Source organism: Oncorhynchus clarkii, chromosome 33 (genome assembly GCF_045791955.1).
Source record: "Oncorhynchus clarkii lewisi isolate Uvic-CL-2024 chromosome 33, UVic_Ocla_1.0, whole genome shotgun sequence".
NCBI classification, from domain to species: Eukaryota; Metazoa; Chordata; class Actinopteri; order Salmoniformes; family Salmonidae; genus Oncorhynchus; species Oncorhynchus clarkii.
The window spans coordinates 27,276,871-27,297,902 of record NC_092179.1 but is presented as its reverse complement, the minus strand read 5'-3'; the positions used below and the strand labels follow the sequence as shown (position 1 = coordinate 27,297,902).

Genomic DNA, 21,032 nt, shown 5'->3' with positions numbered 1-21,032 from the left:
AACGGCAGATTTTTCCACCTTGCCAGCTCGAGGATTCGAACCAGAGACATTTCAGTTACTGGCCCAACAGTCTTAACCGCTAGGCTAGCTGCCGCCACACTTTGTGAACGAGAAGTGAAAGGAGCAGAGTCGAGGCGTCCATCAAGAGTGGTGTGTGTGGGCAGCAGTCATCAGAGTGACGCCTCAGACAGCCCTTAAATCAGCCTGTCTGTGATCTCTCTCTAACCCTCTATCTCTGTCTTATGTCCCATTGTCTAACCTCTTTTATTCTGACACGTTGGAACCTAAATTGCAATAGACAAGTAATCAGGACGTGCATCTCTTCTGCCACAGTTCTGCTGCAGTATGTAGAATGTTATACGTGACAAGACCGTACTCCATTAGGATTGGACTTACAACAAGTCTTCAGAGGTTTGATGGAGCTTCGTCAATAATTTGTTCATGATTCTGAAATCTTCAGCCCTATTATTATAGCCTTAGCCAAGTGCCACAGGCAGGGCATGAAGAAATTATAGTTGAAAGGGGGGGGTGTTTGCGCTTGTATGCCTGCCTGCGTGAAATCCCTCCCAGCTGTTCTGTGGTGAATTAGAATTGTCATTTTCGATAGCTGGAATTATACAGCCAGCAGATGATGAAATGGGAAGAGCAAAGATGTGAATAATGAACTGATTGATAACTGATGAAGTTTTTCAGACCGGAGAGATGTTCATACTGAATAATATCACGTTGGAGCAACTCCATAATGTGCTTGTATCATATAGTCATATCATATACTCCAACCCTATGTGAATACTGTGACCTTACATAGCCCATCACCTAGCAACCTCATCAACAGGTGTGGATCTCTTGGCGCAACAGCTACGATGTTGGCTTTACAGTTGCTGAAGCGGCTTCAAGACCCGGTCAGGACTAACCCCAGAATTCATTGCAATATGAAAGTGTGTGTGGTGTGTACAGTAAATCACCAAACCTTTATATGTGTGTGTCCCAGGCTGGTGAGGCCTCCCAGACAGAGACGGTGTCGGAGGAGAATAAGTCTCTGATCTGGACGCTGCTGAAGCAGGTCAGGCCTGGGATGGACCTGTCTAAAGTGGTCCTGCCCACCTTCATCCTGGAGCCACGCTCCTTCCTGGACAAGCTGTCCGACTACTACTACCATGCTGACTTCCTCTCTGAGTAAGTACTGCTACCATGCTGACTTCCTCTCTGAATAAGTACTGCTACCATGCCGACTTCCTCTCTGAGTAAGTACTGCTACCATGCTGACTTCCTCTCTGAGTCAGTACTACTACCATGCTGACTTCCTCTCTGAGTCAGTACTACTACCATGCTGACTTCCTCTCTGAGTCAGAACTACTACCATGCTGACTTCCTCTCTGAGTCAGTACTACTACCATGCTGACTTCCTCTCTGAGTCAGTACTACTACCATGCTGACTTCCTCTCTGAGTAAGTACTGCTACCATTCTGACTTCCTCTCTGAGTCAGAACTACTACCATGCTGACTTCCTCTCTGAGTCAGTACTGCTACCATGCTGACTTCCTCTCTGAGTCGTGCTTCTACACCTGCATTGCTTGCTGTTTGGGGTTTTAGGCTGGGTTTCTGTACAGCACTTTGAGATATCAGCTGATGTAAAAAAGGGCTTTATAAATTGATTTGATTTGATACTACCAAGCTGACCAATCAAAGGTCTTATATAGTAGGACAGTACTACCAAGCTGACCAATCAAAGGTCTTATATAGTAGGACAGTACAGTCAGACCTGCCAAAGATACAGAGAAATATTCAAAGATGTATCTTTAACCTGATTTAGGTCCTCATTGTGATTTGTTGTTGATCATTTCCAGGGCAGCTGTGGAGGAGAATGCCTACAACAGGATGAAGAAAGTAGTGAAGTGGTATATCTCTGGATTCTACAAAAAGCCACAGGTGATTAGAACATTCACTTAAAATCACAGTTTCAGCAGGGTCATGTTCATTAGGAGAACAGTGGAAAACATTTTTCTAAAAAAGAAACGTAAGTGTTTCTTACTGGATAGGACCTGGTAGTCCCTCTATTTCAGTCCACTTCTTCTGTTAGGTGCCTAATGAACACCACTCTGTTCTGGATGTGACCAGATGTCCCTCGGTATCTCTACCATTCAGCGGACGTATCTAAAGCTCAGTTTTTCCTCCTTCTGAAAACCAGGGCCTGAAGAAGCCATATAACCCCATCATCGGTGAGACCTACCGCTGCATGTGGCTCCATAGCAAGACCAACAGCAAGACATTCTACATTTCTGAACAGGTAACAGAGCCAGGAGGGGAGATTGCTCCCTAGTATGTGATTGTCTGATTGGGGTTTTTAATCTGACATTTGAGCAATTGATTCACGTTGTAGTTATTAGTATGTAAATTATGGATGTGTGGGGGAGTGGATGGATGGATGGACGGGTTGGTGGATGGATGGACGGATGGATGGATGGACGGGTTGGTGGACGGATGGATGGACGGATGGATGGATGGATGGATGGATGGATGGATGGACGGATGGATGGACGGATGGACGGGTTGGTGGATGGATGGACGGATGGATGGACGGGTTGGTGGATGGATGGACGGATGGATGGATGGATCGACGGGTTGGTGGGTGGATGGGCGGATGGATGGATGGATGGATGGACGGGTTGGTGGATGGATGGATGGACGGGTTGTTGGATGGACGGGTTGGTGGATGGATGGGCGGATGGATGGATGAATGGATGGATGGACGGGTTGGTGGATGGATGGATGGATGGACGGGTTGGTGGATGGATGGATGGATGGATCGACGGGTTGGTGGGTGGATGGACGGATGGATGGATGGGTTGGTGGATGGATGGGTTGTTGGATTGATGGATGAAAGAAGGAATGTGATAGGTTCTCAGAAGGTCTAGACTCTACAACATGACATCTTCTGTTAGACTGGCTATGATCAGGGCTAGCTTCCAGTACCTGTCCTCCTGACCTTAGACCAATCACCTTCTCTCCCTGTCAGGTGTCCCATCATCCTCCAGTGTCAGCGTTCTACGTCAGTAACAGGAAGGACGGCTTCTGTCTCAGCGGAAGCATCCTGGCCAAGTCCAAGTTCTACGGTACAACACACACTCATGTACACACACACACACACACACACACACACACACACACCTACCAAACAGAAAATGCGTATAGATAGATACGTCGGGCCTGTCTAGTTAACAGTGGGAAGTGAATATTTGGTAACACATTTCTGCTGAAAAATAATAATAATAATAATAATTTTAAAGGCACACCCAACAAATGTTATATCTGTGTTAACACCCTTTCCTGGGTGTTGTCATGACGATGTGTCTCTTTGCAGGAAACTCCTTGTCGGCCATTTTGGACGGAGAGGCTCGGCTCACCTTTCTCAACAGAGGAGAAGACTACGTCATGAACATGCCCTACGCCCACTGCAAAGGTCTGACCTCTTACTGACTGGAGTCTTACTGTGAAAGCAACACACATTGCATTAAGGTCTGACCTCTTACTGACTGGAGTCTTACTGTGAAAGCATCACACATTGCATTAAGGTCTGACCTCTTACTGACTGGAGTCTTACTGTGAAAGCAACACACATTGCATTAAGGTCTGACCTCTTACTGACTGGAGTCTTACTGTGAAAGCAACACACATTGCATTAAGGTCTGACCTCTTACTGACTGGAGTCTTACTGTGAAAGCAACACACATTGCATTAAGGTCTGACCTCTTACTGACTGGAGTCTTACTGTGAAAGCAACACACATTGCATTAAGGTCTGACCTCTTACTGACTGGAGTCTTACTGTGAAAGCAACACACATTGCATTAAGGTCTGACCTCTTACTGACTGGAGTCTTGCTGTGAAAGCAACACACATTGCATTAAGGTCTGACCTCTTACTGACTGGAGTCTTACTGTGAAAGCAACACACATTACATTAAGGTCTGACCTCTTACTGACTGGAGTCTTACTGTGAAAGCAACACACATTGCATTAAGGTCTGACCTCTTACTGACTGGAGTCTTACTGTGAAAGCAACACACATTACATTAAGGTCTGACCTCTTACTGACTGGAGTCTTACTGTGAAAGCAACACACATTGCATTAAGGTCTGACCTCTTACTGACTGGAGTCTTACTGTGAAAGCAACACACATTACATTAAGGTCTGACCTCTTACTGACTGGAGTCTTACTGTGAAAGCAACACACATTGCATTAAGGTCTGACCTTTTACTGACTGGAGTCTTGCTGTGAAAGCAACACACATTACATTAAGGTCTGACCTCTTACTGACTGGAGTCTTACTGTGAAAGCAACACACATTACATTAAGGTCTGACCTCTTACTGACTGGAGTCTTACTGTGAAAGCATCACACATTGCATTAAGGTCTGACCTCTTACTGACTGGAGTCTTACTGTGAAAGCAACACACATTGCATTAAGGTCTGACCTCTTACTGACTGGAGTCTTACTGTGAAAGCAACACACATTACATTAAGGTCTGACCTCTTACTGACTGGAGTCTTACTGTGAAAGCAACACACATTGCATTAAGGTCTGACCTCTTACTGACTGGAGTCTTGCTGTGAAAGCAACACACATTACATTAAGGTCTGACCTCTTACTGACTGGAGTCTTACTGTGAAAGCAACACACATTGCATTAAGGTCTGACCTCTTACTGACTGGAGTCTTACTGTGAAAGCAACACACATTGCATTAAGGTCTGACCTCTTACTGACTGGAGTCTTACTGTGAAAGCATCACACATTGCATTAAGGTCTGACCTCTTACTGACTGGAGTCTTACCGTGAAAGCAACACACATTGCATTAAGGTCTGACCTCTTACTGACTGGAGTCTTACTGTGAAAGCATCACACATTGCATTAAGGTCTGACCTCTTACTGACTGGAGTCTTACTGTGAAAGCATCACACATTGCATTAAGGTCTGACCTCTTGCTGACTGGAGTCTTACTGTGAAAGCATCACACATTACATTCATACCCTTAGAATTATATATGCCCACCTAATGTTCATTGCAAGCTTGCCAGGGTTGGGCTCAATTCAAATTGAAGTCAGTCTATTCAGGAAGTAACTAAAATTACAATTCCATAATTAAAAGAGTCCATCTATTTTTAATGACTTCTTAATAATCTGAAAAGGAGAAGCTGTTTATGTCAGAAGTATTAAACATTTTGGATTTTAAATTTAAATCACTTCCTGAATTGACTTTCTTGAGCCCAACCCTGAAGCAACACGTCCCTTTCTTCTACATAGGAACTAGATTCAACATGTCTCTAGTCATACAGACTGACTGGAAAGTCTGTAATACTGGAAATATACTTCACTACTAACTGAATCAGTCCTGATTCACACACTACCAGGGTTGGGGTCAATACCATTTCACCTCAGTCGATATGAAAAGAACGGGGAACATTGGAATCAGAATTTCAGTTTACTTCCTGAATGGAATTCATTTAAATGGAATAAACCCTCACACTGCACACTACTGTAGTGTATACTAACTATCCTCCCTCTGTAGGGTACCATCTCTACTATAGTGTATACTAACTATCCTCCCTCTAGGCTACCATCTCTACTGTAGTGTATACTAACTATCCTCCCTCTGTAGGGTACCATCTCTACTATAGTGTATACTAACTATCCTCCCTCTGTAGGGCACCATCTCTACTATAGTGTATACTAACTATCCTCCCTCTAGGCTACCATCTCTACTATAGTGTATACTAACTATCCTCCCTCTAGGGTACCATCTCTACTGTAGTGTATACTAACTATCCTCCCTCTGTAGGGCACCATCTCTACTGTAGTGTATAGTAACTATCCTCCCTCTGTAGGGCACCATCTCTACTGTAGTGTATACTAACTATCCTCCCTCTGTAGGGCACCATCTCTACTGTAGTGTATACTAACTATCCTCCCTCTAGGCTACCATCTCTACTGTAGTGTATACTAACTATCCTCCCTCTGTAGGGCACCATCTCTACTGTAGTGTATACTAACTATCCTCCCTCTGTAGGGTACCATCTCTACTGTAGTGTATACTAACTATCCTCCCTCTGTAGGGCACCATCTCTACTGTAGTGTATATTAACTATCCTCCCTCTGTAGGGCACCATCTCTACTGTAGTGTATAGTAACTATCCTCCCTCTGTAGGGCACCATCTCTACTGTAGTGTATAGTAACTATCCTCCCTCTGTAGGGCACCATCTCTACTATAGTGTATACTAACTATCCTCCCTCTGTAGGGCACCATCTCTACTGTAGTGTTTACTAACTATCCTCCCTCTGTAGGGCACCGTCTCTACTATAGTGTATACTAACTATCCTCCCTCTAGGGTACCATCTCTACTGTAGTGTATAGTAACTATCCTCCCTCTGTAGGGTACCATCTCTACTGTAGTGTATACTAACTATCCTCCCTCTGTAGGGCACCATCTCTACTGTAGTGTATACTAACTATCCTCCCTCTGTAGGGTACCATCTCTACTGTAGTGTATACTAACTATCCTCCCTCTGTAGGGCACCATCTCTACTGTAGTGTATACTAACGATCCTCCCTCTGTAGGGCACCATCTCTACTGTAGTGTATATTAACTATCCTCCCTCTGTAGGGCACCATCTCTACTGTAGTGTATAGTAACTATCCTCCCTCTGTAGGGCACCATCTCTACTGTAGTGTATATTAACTATCCTCCCTCTGTAGGGCACCATCTCTACTGTAGTGTATATTAACTATCCTCCCTCTGTAGGGCACCATCTCTACTGTAGTGTATATTAACTATCCTCCCTCTGTAGGGCACCATCTCTACTGTAGTGTATATTAACTATCCTCCCTCTGTAGGGCACCATCTCTACTGTAGTGTATATTAACTATCCTCCCTCTGTAGGGCACCATCTCTACTGTAGTGTATATTAACTATCCTCCCTCTGTAGGGCACCATCTCTACTGTAGTGTATATTAACTATCCTCCCTCTGTAGGGCACCATCTCTACTGTAGTGTATATTAACTATCCTCCCTCTGTAGGGCACCATCTCTACTGTAGTGTATATTAACTATCCTCCCTCTGTAGGGCACCATCTCTACTGTAGTGTATAGTAACTATCCTCCCTCTCTCAGGCATCCTGTATGGCACCATGACTCTGGAGCTGGCTGGCCAGATCACCATTGCCTGTGAGAAGACAGGATACAGTGCCCAGCTCGAGTTCAAACTCAAGGTAGGAGGAAATAACTTGTTCTCTATCCTCAATCATTTGGCTTTTAGTCTTTAATGAACAAAAGCTTCAAACTGCATTAGGCAGTTTTAGTCCTAGAAACTCTAATGAAGCTGTAGATGGGAGGGAGGGGGGACAACCCTCATCTTGGAGAGCTACAGGACCCACCTCCAGGCTTTGGCTCCAGCCCCAATGGAGCACAACTGATTCTGCTAATTAGCTGCTCAACAGGACCACCTGAATCAGGTGTTTTAAAGTGGGGTTGGAACAAAAGCCTGCATACCCAGTACCTATCCAAGAGGAGGGTTGCCTGACCCACCCCTGTGCTGCATCTTGAACTTCAAAACACCAATGTGATGAATCCTCCTTTCTGGAACACTTTATTTTACAGCCTTCTACTTACCAGGTAATACTTAGATAGTACTTGTTGAAGTGGTAGCTACCTAGAGTAATAGTATAGTTAGATTAGTAGCTATATATACAGTTGTTTCTTTTGAGATACAAGCATCAATATGTCCCATTTGGTACCAGGTAGTTACCAAGACGGTTGGATTCTCTGAGGTCATTACCAGAAATGATCCATTGGTGCCATGTAACATGGTTACCATGTCTCCACTTTGATGCCATGTAAATAGCAGGTAAGAACCAGGTTAAACAGGGCTGTAACATAAAGCGCCACCCTCCCCCTCTCTTTTCAGCCGTTCTTGGGTAACAATGACAGTGTGAACCAGGTCTCTGGAAAGATCAAGCTGGGGAAGGAGGTGCTGGCTACGCTGGAGGGACACTGGGTAAGTTCATTATGTCTCCAGCAGAAGGAAAACTGACAAACAGTTTGGGACTAGAAATGCTTATTTTTGTTTTCCGTTGAAAACGTTGAAAACGTTGGTGCCCTAATGAACACGACCCTACACTTCTCTTTAATAACCTCCTTGGGCTAGGTGGGGTGCTGTGACCCACCTCGACAACATCCGGTGAAATTGCAGAGCGCGAAATTCAAAATACAAAAATCGTAATATTAAACATTCATGAAAATACAAGTGTCTTACATTATTTAACATCTTAACTTCTTGTTAATCCAACCGCTTTGTCAGATTTCAAAAAGGCTTTACGGCAAAAGCATACCATGCGATTATCTGAGGACAGCGCCCCGCGTACAAAAGCATTTAAAACATTTTCCAAACCAGCAGAGGCGCCACAAAAGTCAGAAATAGCGATAAAATAAATCACTTGCCTTTGAAGATCTTCCTCTGTTTGCAATCCGAACATTTACACAACAAATGGTCGTTTTGTTCGATAAAGTCCTTCTTTATATCCCAAAAAAGTCTGTTTAGTTGGCGATTTTGATTCAGTAATCCACCCGTTCCACTCGTTCAACATGCATACAAAGGAATCCAAAAAGTGACCAATTAACTTCGTCCAAACAAGTCAAACAACGTTTCAAATCAATCCTCAGGTACCCTAATATGTAAAGAAACGATAACATTTAAGACGGAATGTAATATGTTCAATACCGGAGATAAATAACAGAGTGCTCAACCTCATCCACGCGTCACAAGACTACAGTCCAAATGAGAGCCACCTTGAAAAACTTCAATTACTAACTCATTTTTCAAAAAACAAGCCGGAAACCCTTTCTAAAGACTGTTGACATCTAGTGGAAGCCATAGGAACTGCAATCTGGGAGGAATTCCTTTGAATGTCCCATAGACAAGCATTTGAATGGGTGGTGACCTCAAAAAAAAGAAATTCAGATGGATTCTCCTCGGGTTTTCACCTCCCATATCAGTTCTGTTATACTCACAGACATTATTTTAACAGTCTTTGAAACTTCAGAGTGTTTTCTATCAAATGCTACCAGCTATGCATATCCCAGCTTCTGGGCCTGAGTAACAGGCAGTTTACTTTGGGCACGTCAGTCATCCGAACTTCCGAACACTGCCCCCTAGCCCACATGCGTTGAATTAGTTTTTAAAGGTTTCAAAGTATGCAAAGTTATTTTCCACCCCAAAGGTCAAACTGACTTTAATTATGTCAGGAGACCTGACCTTGATGAAGTTTTAATGGAGGCCACCGAACGAACACGCACTTTCACCTACCTGCTTAATGCATCCAAACTGTATGTAGATTTAAGTCACCAATTAAATGTAAAATGGGTTGTTTTCTGCACCAATGGCCAGAGACACTGTTTAATACGTGCTGAGACTGTTTGTTTGTCAGGGTGACAGGCTGCGTACACAGTATATCATAATATCTGTTAGTTTGTCAGGGTGACAGGCTGCGTACACAGTATGTCATAATATCTGTTAGTTTGTCATGGTGACAGGCTGCGTACACAGTATATCATAATATCTGTTAGTTTGTCATGGTGACAGGCTGCGTACACAGTATATCATAATATCTGTTAGTTTGTCATAGTGACAGCCTGCGTACACAGTATATCATAATATCTGTTAGTTTGTCATGGTGACAGGCTGCATACACAGTATATCATAATATCTGTTAGTTTGTCATGGTGACAGGCTGCGTACACAGTACATCATAATATCTGTTAGTTTGTCATGGTGACAGGCTGCGTACACAGTATATCATAATATCTGTTAGTTTGTCATGGTGACAGGCTGCGTACACAGTATATCATAATATCTGTTAGTTTGTCATGGTGACAGGCTGCGTACACAGTATATCATAATATCTGTTAGTTTGTCATGGTGACAGGCTGCGTACACAGTATATCATAATATCTGTTAGTTTGTCAGGGTGACAGGCTGCGTACACAGTATATCATAATATCTGTTAGTTTGTCAGGGTGACAGGCTGCGTACACAGTATATCATAATATCTGTTAGTTTGTCATGGTGACAGGCTGCGTACACAGTATATCATAATATCTGTTAGTTTGTCATGGTGACAGGCTGCGTACACAGTATATCATAATATCTGTTAGTTTGTCAGGGTGACAGGCTGCGTACACAGTACATCATAATATCTGTTAGTTTGTCAGGGTGACAGGCTGCGTACACAGTACATCATAATATCTGTTAGTTTGTCATGGTGACAAGCTGCGTACACAGTATATCATAATATCTGTTAGTTTGTCAGGGTGACAGGCTGCGTACACAGTATATCATAATATCTGTTAGTTTGTCATGGTGACAGGCTGCGTACACAGTATATCATAATATCTGTTAGTTTGTCATGGTGACAGGCTGCGTACACAGTATATCATAATATCTGTTAGTTTGTCAGGGTGACAGGCTGCGTACACAGTATATCATAATATCTGTTAGTTTGTCATGGTGACAAGCTGCGTACACAGTATATCATAATATCTGTTAGTTTGTCAAGGTGACAGGCTGCGTACACAGTATATCATAATATCTGTTAGTTTGTCAGGGTGACAGGCTGCGTACACAGTACATCATAATATCTGTTAGTTTGTCAGGGTGACAGGCTGCGTACACAGTACATCATAATATCTGTTAGTTTGTCATGGTGACAGGCTGCGTACACAGTATATCATAATATCTGTTCGTTTGTCAGGGTGACAGGCTGCGTCCACAGTATATCATAATATCTGTTAGTTTGTCAGGGTGACAGGCTGCGTACACAGTATATCATAATATCTGTTAGTTTGTCAGGGTGACAGGCTGCGTACACAGTATGTCATAATATCTGTTAGTTTGTCAGGGTGACAGGCTGCGTACACAGTATATCATAATATCTGTTAGTTTGTCAGGGTGACAGGCTGCGTACACAGTATATCATAATCATTATCTTTTGTTATTTGGGTTTCTGCTGGATCCAGCTGGTTTTTACTGTGTTCTCAAGCTGGGCCTCAGACAGACAGACAGACAGACAGGCAGGCAGACAGACAGACAGGCAGACAGACAGGCAGGCAGACAGGCAGGCAGGCAGACAGACACGGACTGACAGACAGGCACAGACTGACAGATGACAGACAGGCATAGACTGACAGATGACAGACAGGCATAGACTGACAGATGACAGACAGGCACAGACTGACAGACAGGCACAGACAGGCACGGACTGACAGACGACAGACAGGCACAGACGACAGACAGGCACCGCCTGACAGACGACAGACAGGCACAGACTAACAGGCACGGACTGACAAACGGCAGACAAGACTGACAGGCAGACAGGCACGGACTGACAGACGACAGGCACGGACTGACAGGCAGACAGGCACGGACTGACAGGCAGACAGGCACGGACTGACAGACGACAGGCACGGACTGACAGGCAGACAGGCACGGACTGACAGGCAGACAGGCACGGACTGACAGACGACAGGTACGGACGGGCTGACAGACAGACAGGCACAGACGACAGGCCACGGACTGACAGACAGCCAGCCAGACACAGACTGACAGCCAGACACGGACTGACAGACAGACAGCCAGACACAGACTGACAGACAGACAGATAAATGTTAGAACCAACAACTCCCCTGCATAACCATCACCTCAATCATTCTATCTCACACTTCCCCTGGCTTTCTGGGTAATTACCCTGGCCAGTTCTATGCCATTAGTGTCATCGGGTTCTGGGGAATAACAACTGTGTGTGTTCGTGTGTCTGTGTGTCAGTGCGTGTGTGTCCTCAGATCGGTCAATGCAGCTCTCTCAGCCTGTTTAGGAGGACAGTCTGAGTTAGCTAGCTGTACCTAAACATCACTACCACTGCCTCCATCCCATAATAGTAGTAGTAGGTCACTACTTTTTTTTAATTTATTTTTTTTTATTTTTTTATTTTTTAACATTTTTACCCCTTTTTCGTGGTATCCAATTGTTGTAGTAGCTACTATCTTGTCTCATCGCTACAACTCCCGTACGGGCTCGGGAGAGACGAAGGTTGAATGTCATGCGTCCTCCGATACACAACCCAACCAGCCATACTGCTTCTTAACACAGTGCTCATCCAACCCGGAAGCCAGCCGCACCAATGTGTCGGAGGAAACACCGTGCACCTGGCAACCTTGGCTAGCGCGCACTGCGCCCGGCCCGCCACAGGAGTCGCTGGTGCGCGATGAGACAAGGACATCCCTACCGACCAAGCCTTCCCTAACCAGGACGACGCTAGGCCAATTGTGCGTCGCCCCACGGACCTCCCGGTGGGCGCGAACCCAGGGACTCTGATGGCACAGCTGGCGCTGCAGTACAGCGCCCTTAACCACTGCGCCACCCGGGAGGCTTAGTTCACTACTTTTGACCAGGGCACATAGCCAGGTTGTTTTGGGAAGTCAGATGGGGGTCGGTCTAACTGTGTTAACTGGGTCTTCCTGTGTGTCTGGCTCCTCCAGGACAGTGAAATCTTCATCAACGATAAGAAGACCGGGGTGGTGGATACGTTTTGGAACCCCACTGCAGAGCTGCGTCAGAGCAGGCTGACACGCTGCACCGTGCCTCCTGAGGACCAGGGAGACTATGAGTCTGAGAGGTATGAAGAGACAGACAGACTCTTTTCTTTCACTCCTCCTCTTTATTCCTCCTCTCTTGACTCATCATCTCATTCCTTCCCCTCGTTGACTCTTTATTCCTCCTCTCTTGACTCATCATCTCATTCCTTCCCCTCGTTGACTCTATTCCTCCTCCCTCCTCTATTCACCATCTCATTCCTTCCCCTCGTTGACTCTATTCCTCCTCCCTCCTCTATTCACCATCTCATTCCTTCCCCTCGTTGACTCTTTATTCCTCCTCCCTCCCCTCATCATCTCATTCCTTCCCCTCGTTGACTCTTTATTCCTCCTCCCTCCCCTCATCATCTCATTCCTTCCCCTCGTTGACTCTTTATTCCTCCTCCCTCCCCTCATCATCTCATTCCTTCCCCTCGTTGACTCTATTCCTCCTCCCTCCTCTATTCATCATCTCATTCCTTCCCCTCGTTGACTCTTTATTCCTCCTCCCTCCCCTCATCATCTCATTCCTTCCCCTCGTTGACTCTTTATTCCTCCTCCCTCCCCTCATCATCTCATTCCTTCCCCTCGTTGACTCTTTATTCCTCCTCCCTCCCCTCATCATCTCATTCCTTCCCCTCGTTGACTCTTTATTCCTCCTCCCTCCCCTCATCATCTCATTCCTTCCCCTCGTTGACTCTTTATTCCTCCTCCCTCCCCTCATCATCTCATTCCTTCCCCTCGTTGACTCTTTATTCCTCCTCCCTCCCCTCATCATCTCATTCCTTCCCCTCGTTGACTCTTTATTCCTCCTCCCTCCCCTCATCATCTCATTCCTTCCCCTCGTTGACTCTTTATTCCTCCTCCCTCCCCTCATCATCTCATTCCTTCCCCTCGTTGACTCTTTATTCCTCCTCCCTCCCCTCATCATCTCATTCCTTCCCCTCGTTGACTCTTTATTCCTCCTCCCTCCCCTCATCATCTCATTCCTTCCCCTCGTTGACTCTTTATTCCTCCTCCCTCCCCTCATCTCATTCATTCCCCTCGTTGACTCTCCTCTCCTCTATTCAACATCTCATTCCTTATATATATATATCTACAGTGCCTTGCGAAAGTATTCGGCCCCCTTGAACTTTGCGACCTTTTGCCACATTTCAGGATTCAAACATAAAGATATAAAACTGTATTTTTTTGTGAAGAATCAACAACAAGTGGAACACAATCATGAAGTGGAACGACATTTATTGGATATTTCAAACTTTTTTAACAAATCAAAAACTGAAAAATTGGGCGTGCAAAATTATTCAGCCCCCTTAAGTTAATACTTTGTAGCGCCACCTTTTGCTGCGATTACAGCTGTAAGTCGCTTGGGGTATGTCTCTATCAGTTTTGCACATCGAGAGACTGACATTTTTTCCCATTCCTCCTTGCAAAACAGCTCGAGCTCAGTGAGGTTGGATGGAGAGCATTTGTGAACAGCAGTTTTCAGTTCTTTCCACAGATTCTCGATTGGATTCAGGTCTGGACTTTGACTTGGCCATTCTAACACCTGGATATGTTTATTTTTGAACCATTCCATTGTAGATTTTGCTTTATGTTTTGGATCATTGTCTTGTTGGAAGACAAATCTCCGTCCCAGTCTCAGGTCTTTTGCAGACTCCATCAGGTTTTCTTCCAGAATGGTCCTGTATTTGGCTCCATCCATCTTCCCATCAATTTTAACCATCTTCCCTGTCCCTGCTGAAGAAAAGCAGGCCCAAACCATGATGCTGCCACCACCATGTTTAACAGTGGGGATGGTGTGTTCAGCTGTGTTGCTTTTACGCCAAACATAACGTTTTGCATTGTTGCCAAAAAGTTTCATTTTGGTTTCATCTGACCAGAGCACCTTCTTCCACATGTTTGGTGTGTCTCCCAGGTGGCTTGTGGCAAACTTGAAACAACACTTTTTATGGATATCTTTAAGAAATGGCTTTCTTCTTGCCACTCTTCCGTAAAGGCCAGATTTGTGCAATATACGACTGATTGTTGACCTATTGACAGAGTCTCCCACCTCAGCTGTAGATCTCTGCAGTTCATCCAGAGTGATCATGGGCCTCTTGGCTGCATCTCTGATCAGTCTTCTCCTTGTATGAGCTGAAAGTTTAGAGGGACGGCCAGGTCTTGGTAGATTTGCAGTGGTCTGATACTCCTTCCATTTCAATATTATCACTTGCACAGTGCTCCTTGGGATGTTTAAAGCTTGGGAAATCTTTTTGTATCCAAATCCGGCTTTAAACTTCTTCACAACAGTATCTCGGACCTGCCTGGTGTGTTCCTTGTTCTTCATGATGCTCTCTGCGCTTTTAACGAACCTCTGAGACTATCACAGTGCAGGTGCATTTATACGGAGACTTGATTACACACAGGTGGATTGTATTTATCATCATTAGTCATTTAGGTCAACATTGGATCATTCAGAGATCCTCACTGAACTTCTGGAGAGAGTTTGCTGCACTGAAAGTAAAGGGGCTGAATAATTTTGCACGCCCAATTTTTCAGTTTTTGATTTGTTAAAAAAGTTTGAAATATCCAATAAATGTCGTTCCACTTCATGATTGTGTCCCACTTGTTGTTGATTCTTCACAAAAAAATACAGTTTTATATCTTTATGTTTGAAGCCTGAAATGTGGCAAAAGGTCGCAAAGTTCAAGGGGGCCGAATACTTTCGCAAGGCACTGTATATCTCTCTCTCTATATATATATCTCTAAATCTCTCTCTAAATAAAAATATCTTCCTCTCTCTCTATCTCCCCCTCTCTCTCTCTCTCTCCCTCTGTCTCTCCCTCCGTCCTCCCAGGTTATGGCAGCATGTAACGAGGGCCATCAACAACAAGGACCAGACAGAGGCCACCAATGAGAAGTTTATCCTGGAGGAGGCTCAGAGGAAGTCAACCCGCGAGCGCAAGGCCAAGTGTGAGGACTGGGCGCCCGGGCTCTTTGAACAGGACCCCGTCACCGGAGAGTGGCATTACAGATATGCCGAGTGAGTTTCTTATCTCTAATTCACGCACTCTATTCCCCACAGGGCTCTGGTCTAAAGTAGTGCACTATATAGGGAATAGGGTACCATTTGGTACGTGACCCGTTAGTTGAAGTTGAGTAGAAGTTACAGTTCTAGGATCAGCTTATCTCCCTCATATTTGTATGTTAGCCATGAGTTGGTGAAATGTGAGACTGACCTTCGATGCCTGTCTGGGAGCTTGATATATTAAAGGAGAGGAGCCATCTAGTGGAGATGTTATGTAACTAAATTCTCTATTGACAGGCAGAGCCAGGAATAACTTGAGGTTATTTTTAACGTTTATAGAGATGTTAGACTGTATTAGTTTGCCAATGCTTCCATTACTATGACGACCAAGAAGTAGCATCAAAACCTTGTATGTAATGTATGTCAAGTCTCTGCATCTGAACTGACCCCAGAGCTGATCAACAGGAGGATTGTGACACCTAATGGATGGACCTGGTGTTACAACAACATGTTGGCATAACATTACCAACAGACTGTAATATCTGCTTATGTAATGTTCTCTGTGTGTGTGTGTGTGTGTGTGTGTGTGTGTGTGTGTGTCCGCAGCACCCGGCCGTGGGATCCGCTGAATGATATGATTCAGTTTGAGAAAGACGGCTGGATCCAGACTAAAGTGCGGCACCGCACCCCTATGGTACGTTCTGCCAGTGTAATTAGTCTCAGTAACCAGGGCCCCAGGAGGGATGGCAATTGCAAGTGCCAGGTAGGTTGGCCAACCGAACAGCGCTCCCTGAGTTGTTTTTATACTTTTTTACTCCACCTCCTCCACTTCAGTTTGTCACCAGCCACCACTGCAGCTTGCTCTAAAAGTCTTCTCCAGCTCCATTCACAACCATCGCCTGCGGCTGCTTCTGTTCCGTGTGGGCCACGCCGCCCAGCCTGTTGTCTCGTACAGCCATTTTGTTTTGACTGTTTCCCCACCACCTACCGCCATGTTGGTTGTTGTCATTTTTTAGATGATTTCTGGATCATTCTGTTTTCCTTTTTAAGAAGGCTGGTTGTTGATGTCTCCGAGCGCTTTAAGTGCTTTAATAGGTGCTTGGTTGGTTAGTTCATTTGGTTAATTTTAGTTGCAACTGACTGTGTTGTTGGTTGTTTTGGAGTTTCACTGGATGTGGCCGATTGGCACGCTCGCATGCCTCATATTACTGTGCTACCGATTAGCATGTGATGCAAGTGTTATTGTGTGTGTGTGTGTGTGCGTGTGTGTGTGTGTGTGCGTGCGTGTGTTTGTGTCTGTGTTATGTTCCTAATTGCAGCTATTTACGTAGTTTCTGTGTGTTCGTTCGTAGGTGTACAAGCGTGTGTGTGCGGTGCGTGAGTGTTTTTGTGTAGGTATCTTTGGTTTTGTCGTCTTCTCTGTGGTGTGTGTGTTGATTTGGTGGCTGGTGTGTGTGGCTCTGTGTTGATGTGTGTGTCCTTGGTGTGTGTAGGTGACAGGGCCCAAAAGAAAGCACAAGCACAGTGACAAGCCCAAGAAACCTGAGAGTGGCTGCTCCTCCCCAGAACCTGACCGCCAGGACTCCTCCGGCAGCGAGCGTACGTCTCACACACACACACACACACACACACACACACACACACACACACACACACACACACATACCAACAATATTACAATACCACTCACATTAATATACATACAATCCCAATGCTGCAACACAACGACCTCATACACACTCATACACCCATACACATACACACTCATACACCCCCACCCACACTCATACACCACCCACACACACTCATACACCCCTCACACGCGCACACATACACTCATACACCCCCACACACATACACTCTCCCCACATATACACACTCATACACCCCCCCCCACATATACACTCATACACCCCCCCCCACATATACACACTCATACACCCCCCCACATATACACACTCATACACCCCCCCACATATACACACACTCATACACCCAATACATATACACACTCATACACCCCAACAGCGCAATGGTGTGGGCGTACCCCAACAGCACAATGGTGTGGGCGTATACCAGTCATAAAAAAATAGTCAATAGAGAGAGTAGACCGCTGATTGGTCAGCTCATCCCCATCAGGAGTATGACATCATATTCTGAGGAAATGGAAAGCAATAGCATGTCTGTTTGAGATGCAAGTTGGAGGTTTTCAAAGTGTTTTTTTTCCCTACAATACGACTATAGGACGAGTCAACAACATTATTTGGGTATAAGTTAACATAAAATGTACTTTTAAAAGTGACATTTTCACTGGACATTTACTTTAACATGTGTTATTGACTCTTTGTTACAGCTGATTGTTGCTGTTTGTGTATTTCAGGACACAAAAGCAAGCACAGTAGCCGGTTAAGGAAAAAGGGCCCAGACCTTAGTGAACTTCAAAGTGCCATTGATTCTATAAAGAAGACACAGGAGAACATTTACAAGTGAGGGTCGTTCAAACATGAGACATTGAGTGTGTGTGCGTGTGGTCTTTGAGTGAGTGAGGATTCAATTGTTCCCAACTTATGCATTGTGAGTTTGTGGTTGTGCATATAATTCCTGTGACTGAGCCCTCGCTGACTCTGTCTGCGTGTGTGCGTCTACATCTCCAGGAGCATCGGTGTGCTGCGCTCCCGAACGACAGTGGGCCAGGCGGCAGCAGAGGGTGGATTCCTGCAGCAGCGCGACTACGCCATCATCATCCTCCTCATCCTCCTTCAGGTCTTCATCAACTTCCTGTTCAAGTAGCAGCCGACAGACTGACAGAGAGAGAGACAGATGGAGTTAGAGAGAGAGACCGATGGAGAGAGAGAGACAGGACTGATGGGGGGGTTTGTCCAGGTTAAGGAGGAGAAACAGTCTGGAAGTGAATGAACTTCAAGAGCACCCAGTAGCTCTGCCTCAACCCTCTCTCTCTCTCTCTCTCTCTACTGAGTTGACCCTGCTCCACTGTCCTCAGACGGGCCACCATTGTCACACACACGTCTCCAAAGCAAGCATTCCTGAAAGAGGCTCCTCAAAAAAAACTGAAATTGTTTTTAATTTCTATTTATTTGTACCTGTTTAAAGATCCATGTATTTTTAAAGGGGGAGTGGCACCGGCCAGGACTGAAGGGAAGTTGAGGTCAGCGTTCGGCCTTAGCCGGCGTCGTGATGTCGTGAACTGGGCCTTGGAGAAGGGATTGACATCTGGCGGCCATTTTTTATTTTGCTAACGGACACCGCTCCTTGCATTTCACCCGCCTCCCCAACGACAGGGAACATTTTACACTGAGACTTTTGAAGAAAAGTTACTTTCATTCAATAATTTTTTTTAAAGACTGTTCATTTGTTTTGTTTGTTTGGTGTGTCCTTTGTGAGTAGAACCTCTAGTTCAAAAATATACGAGAAGGGAGAAGAACAGATTTAAGCGGTCCAATATATGTGACGTTCTTTTGAAGCTTTGACGAGGCTCGAGTTTCCTAGCTTGACGGTGAATCGACAAACAAAAGAAGGTCATTGTAATCAATCGATTTGAATCGTTCCACTCAAATTTGTAGACCAGGTCAATTGTATAAACTAGATGCTTGACATGAATTGTTGCTGTGTGGTTAACATGTACGGTAGGATGAATGTTCAGCTGATCACTTGCCCGATAGTGTGTAAACATCACGATGACACCTAGTAGACAGTAGAGTCCCCAGTGGGGAGGCTGTTCATAGACTTTTGTACAGTAGTAACTCAACATTGTCAGCCAGTCAGAAATCAACTAGATGAAGTGAAAATCTGCCAGATGCAGTGTTTCAGGTGTAGTATAGGCCGTCAGTCCACTTCCTGTGTACATAGCTAACGGACTGACTCACTCATAGCAGTTGTGTTCTTTCCTAAAGAGACGTTCTTTCACACAGACAAGACCCTCTGTGGAACAAGCCAGTCTGGCATTATCAATACCCCATTACCTCGGTGTCTCTGTGGGCTGCCCACTCTGTGTGTGTCTGTGGTCATCGCCTCGTCACTGTCGTTCACTCATCCAAACCAGACGTTTAGAATGTGGTCACAAGAAAATTACACCCGTGCCTTCTAGAGTGGGGGGTTTGGGGGGTGGGGCTAATGGGGGGATAGGGATTGAGAGGGGTGGGGCTGAGAGTTTGGGGGGTGGGTGGAAGTTTGAGGCTTAATGGGGAGGTTAGAGGTGGGACTGGGGTTTTGGGGGGGCGCTAATGGAGGTTAGGGATGGGGTGAGGATGGGGGTTTGGTGGGTGGATGGATGTTTGGGGCTAACGGGGGGGGGGGTAGTGGTTGGGAGGGGTGGGGACAGTGAGAGAGTAGGTAGGTGTACAGTAGAAGTGTAAGGGCGAGCAATAGCCAGTGTTTTGGAGTGGTCGTGCCATATCAAGCCTTAGAGAAGAGTCCTGCTTGGCCCCTCCCAGCGTTGCTGTGGTTACCCTGCCGTGGGAATTCTGGAAGCTGATTCCTGCCACTTGGAGAGAGGAGGTTATCTCTCCAAATTATCTCTCCATATTTCCTCTCTTTCCTTCTTTCTCTCCCTCTCTATCTCTTCACAAGGCACCAAAACCAGGGGAACAACATGGCTCCTCTTCCTTGTCATTGTTCATTGCGTTGTATTATAATGAAAATCACTTTCTGTTTTTTGTTTTCTATGTGGCACATTTTTGCTTGCTCCATTCTTTTGTTTTTCCTCACTTTTCAGTGTTGATTTATACAGACGATACCGCTGATATGATTCTGTTCCATGTCGTTTTGCGGTCACCCCTCGATGACTTGAGTTCATTGTCAAATTACCTGTTTTGCATCCCAAATGGCACCCTATTCCCAAAATAATGCCCTACTTTTGACCAGAGCCCTAAAATACATGTAGTGTACCATATAGAAAATAGGGTGCTATTTGGGACCTACCGCTGGACTCTCTGCATCCGGACACCCCTGGTCTCTCTGCATTCGGACACCCCTGGTCTCTCTGTACCAGGACACCGCTGGTCTCTCTGTACCAGGACATCCCTGGTGTCTCTGTACCAGGACATCCCTGGTCTCTCTGTACCAGGACACCGCTGGTCTCTCTGTACCAGGACATCCCTGGTGTCTCTGTACCAGGACACCGCTGGTCTCTCTGTACCAGGACATCCCTGGTCTCTCTGGTATGTATTTGTATGACAATAACACCTTCCGGAAAGTTATGTTGCCACATCCCCAAATAAAATCAAAATTACGTCTTTATTGTCTTGTCTGTATGGGGCCAATCAACTATATAACCTCTAGTCAGTGAACTATGTTGCCGGTCAGCTATAAAGACACACTTTGGT

The 21,032-nt window shown here is 45.3% G+C and overlaps 1 protein-coding gene across 5 annotated transcripts in view; it reads left to right on the top strand.

The window, feature by feature from the left end:
• Positions 1-20,823, top strand: part of LOC139392699 (oxysterol-binding protein-related protein 8-like) — a 151,755-nt gene extending 130,932 nt beyond the window's left edge. For 2 of the 5 annotated variants that reach the window (XM_071140871.1, XM_071140873.1), the window contains 13 exons: positions 992-1,176; positions 1,848-1,929; positions 2,189-2,287; positions 3,017-3,113; positions 3,362-3,460; positions 7,170-7,267; positions 7,963-8,052; positions 12,588-12,724; positions 15,520-15,705; positions 16,297-16,453; positions 17,184-17,289; positions 18,071-18,176; positions 18,345-18,677. In XM_071140871.1, coding sequence (XP_070996972.1) covers positions 992-1,176; positions 1,848-1,929; positions 2,189-2,287; positions 3,017-3,113; positions 3,362-3,460; positions 7,170-7,267; positions 7,963-8,052; positions 12,588-12,724; positions 15,520-15,705; positions 16,297-16,453; positions 17,184-17,289; positions 18,071-18,176; positions 18,345-18,480 — 1,578 coding nt within the window. In that variant the 3' untranslated portion in view covers positions 18,481-18,677. Of the gene's footprint in view, positions 1-991; positions 1,177-1,847; positions 1,930-2,188; positions 2,288-3,016; positions 3,114-3,361; positions 3,461-7,169; positions 7,268-7,962; positions 8,053-12,587; positions 12,725-15,519; positions 15,706-16,296; positions 16,454-17,183; positions 17,290-18,070; positions 18,177-18,344 lie in introns of all 5 variants that reach the window. The other 3 variants (XM_071140874.1, XM_071140872.1, XM_071140875.1) reach the window with 3 other exon arrangements.
• Positions 20,824-21,032: the final 209 nt, after the last annotated feature.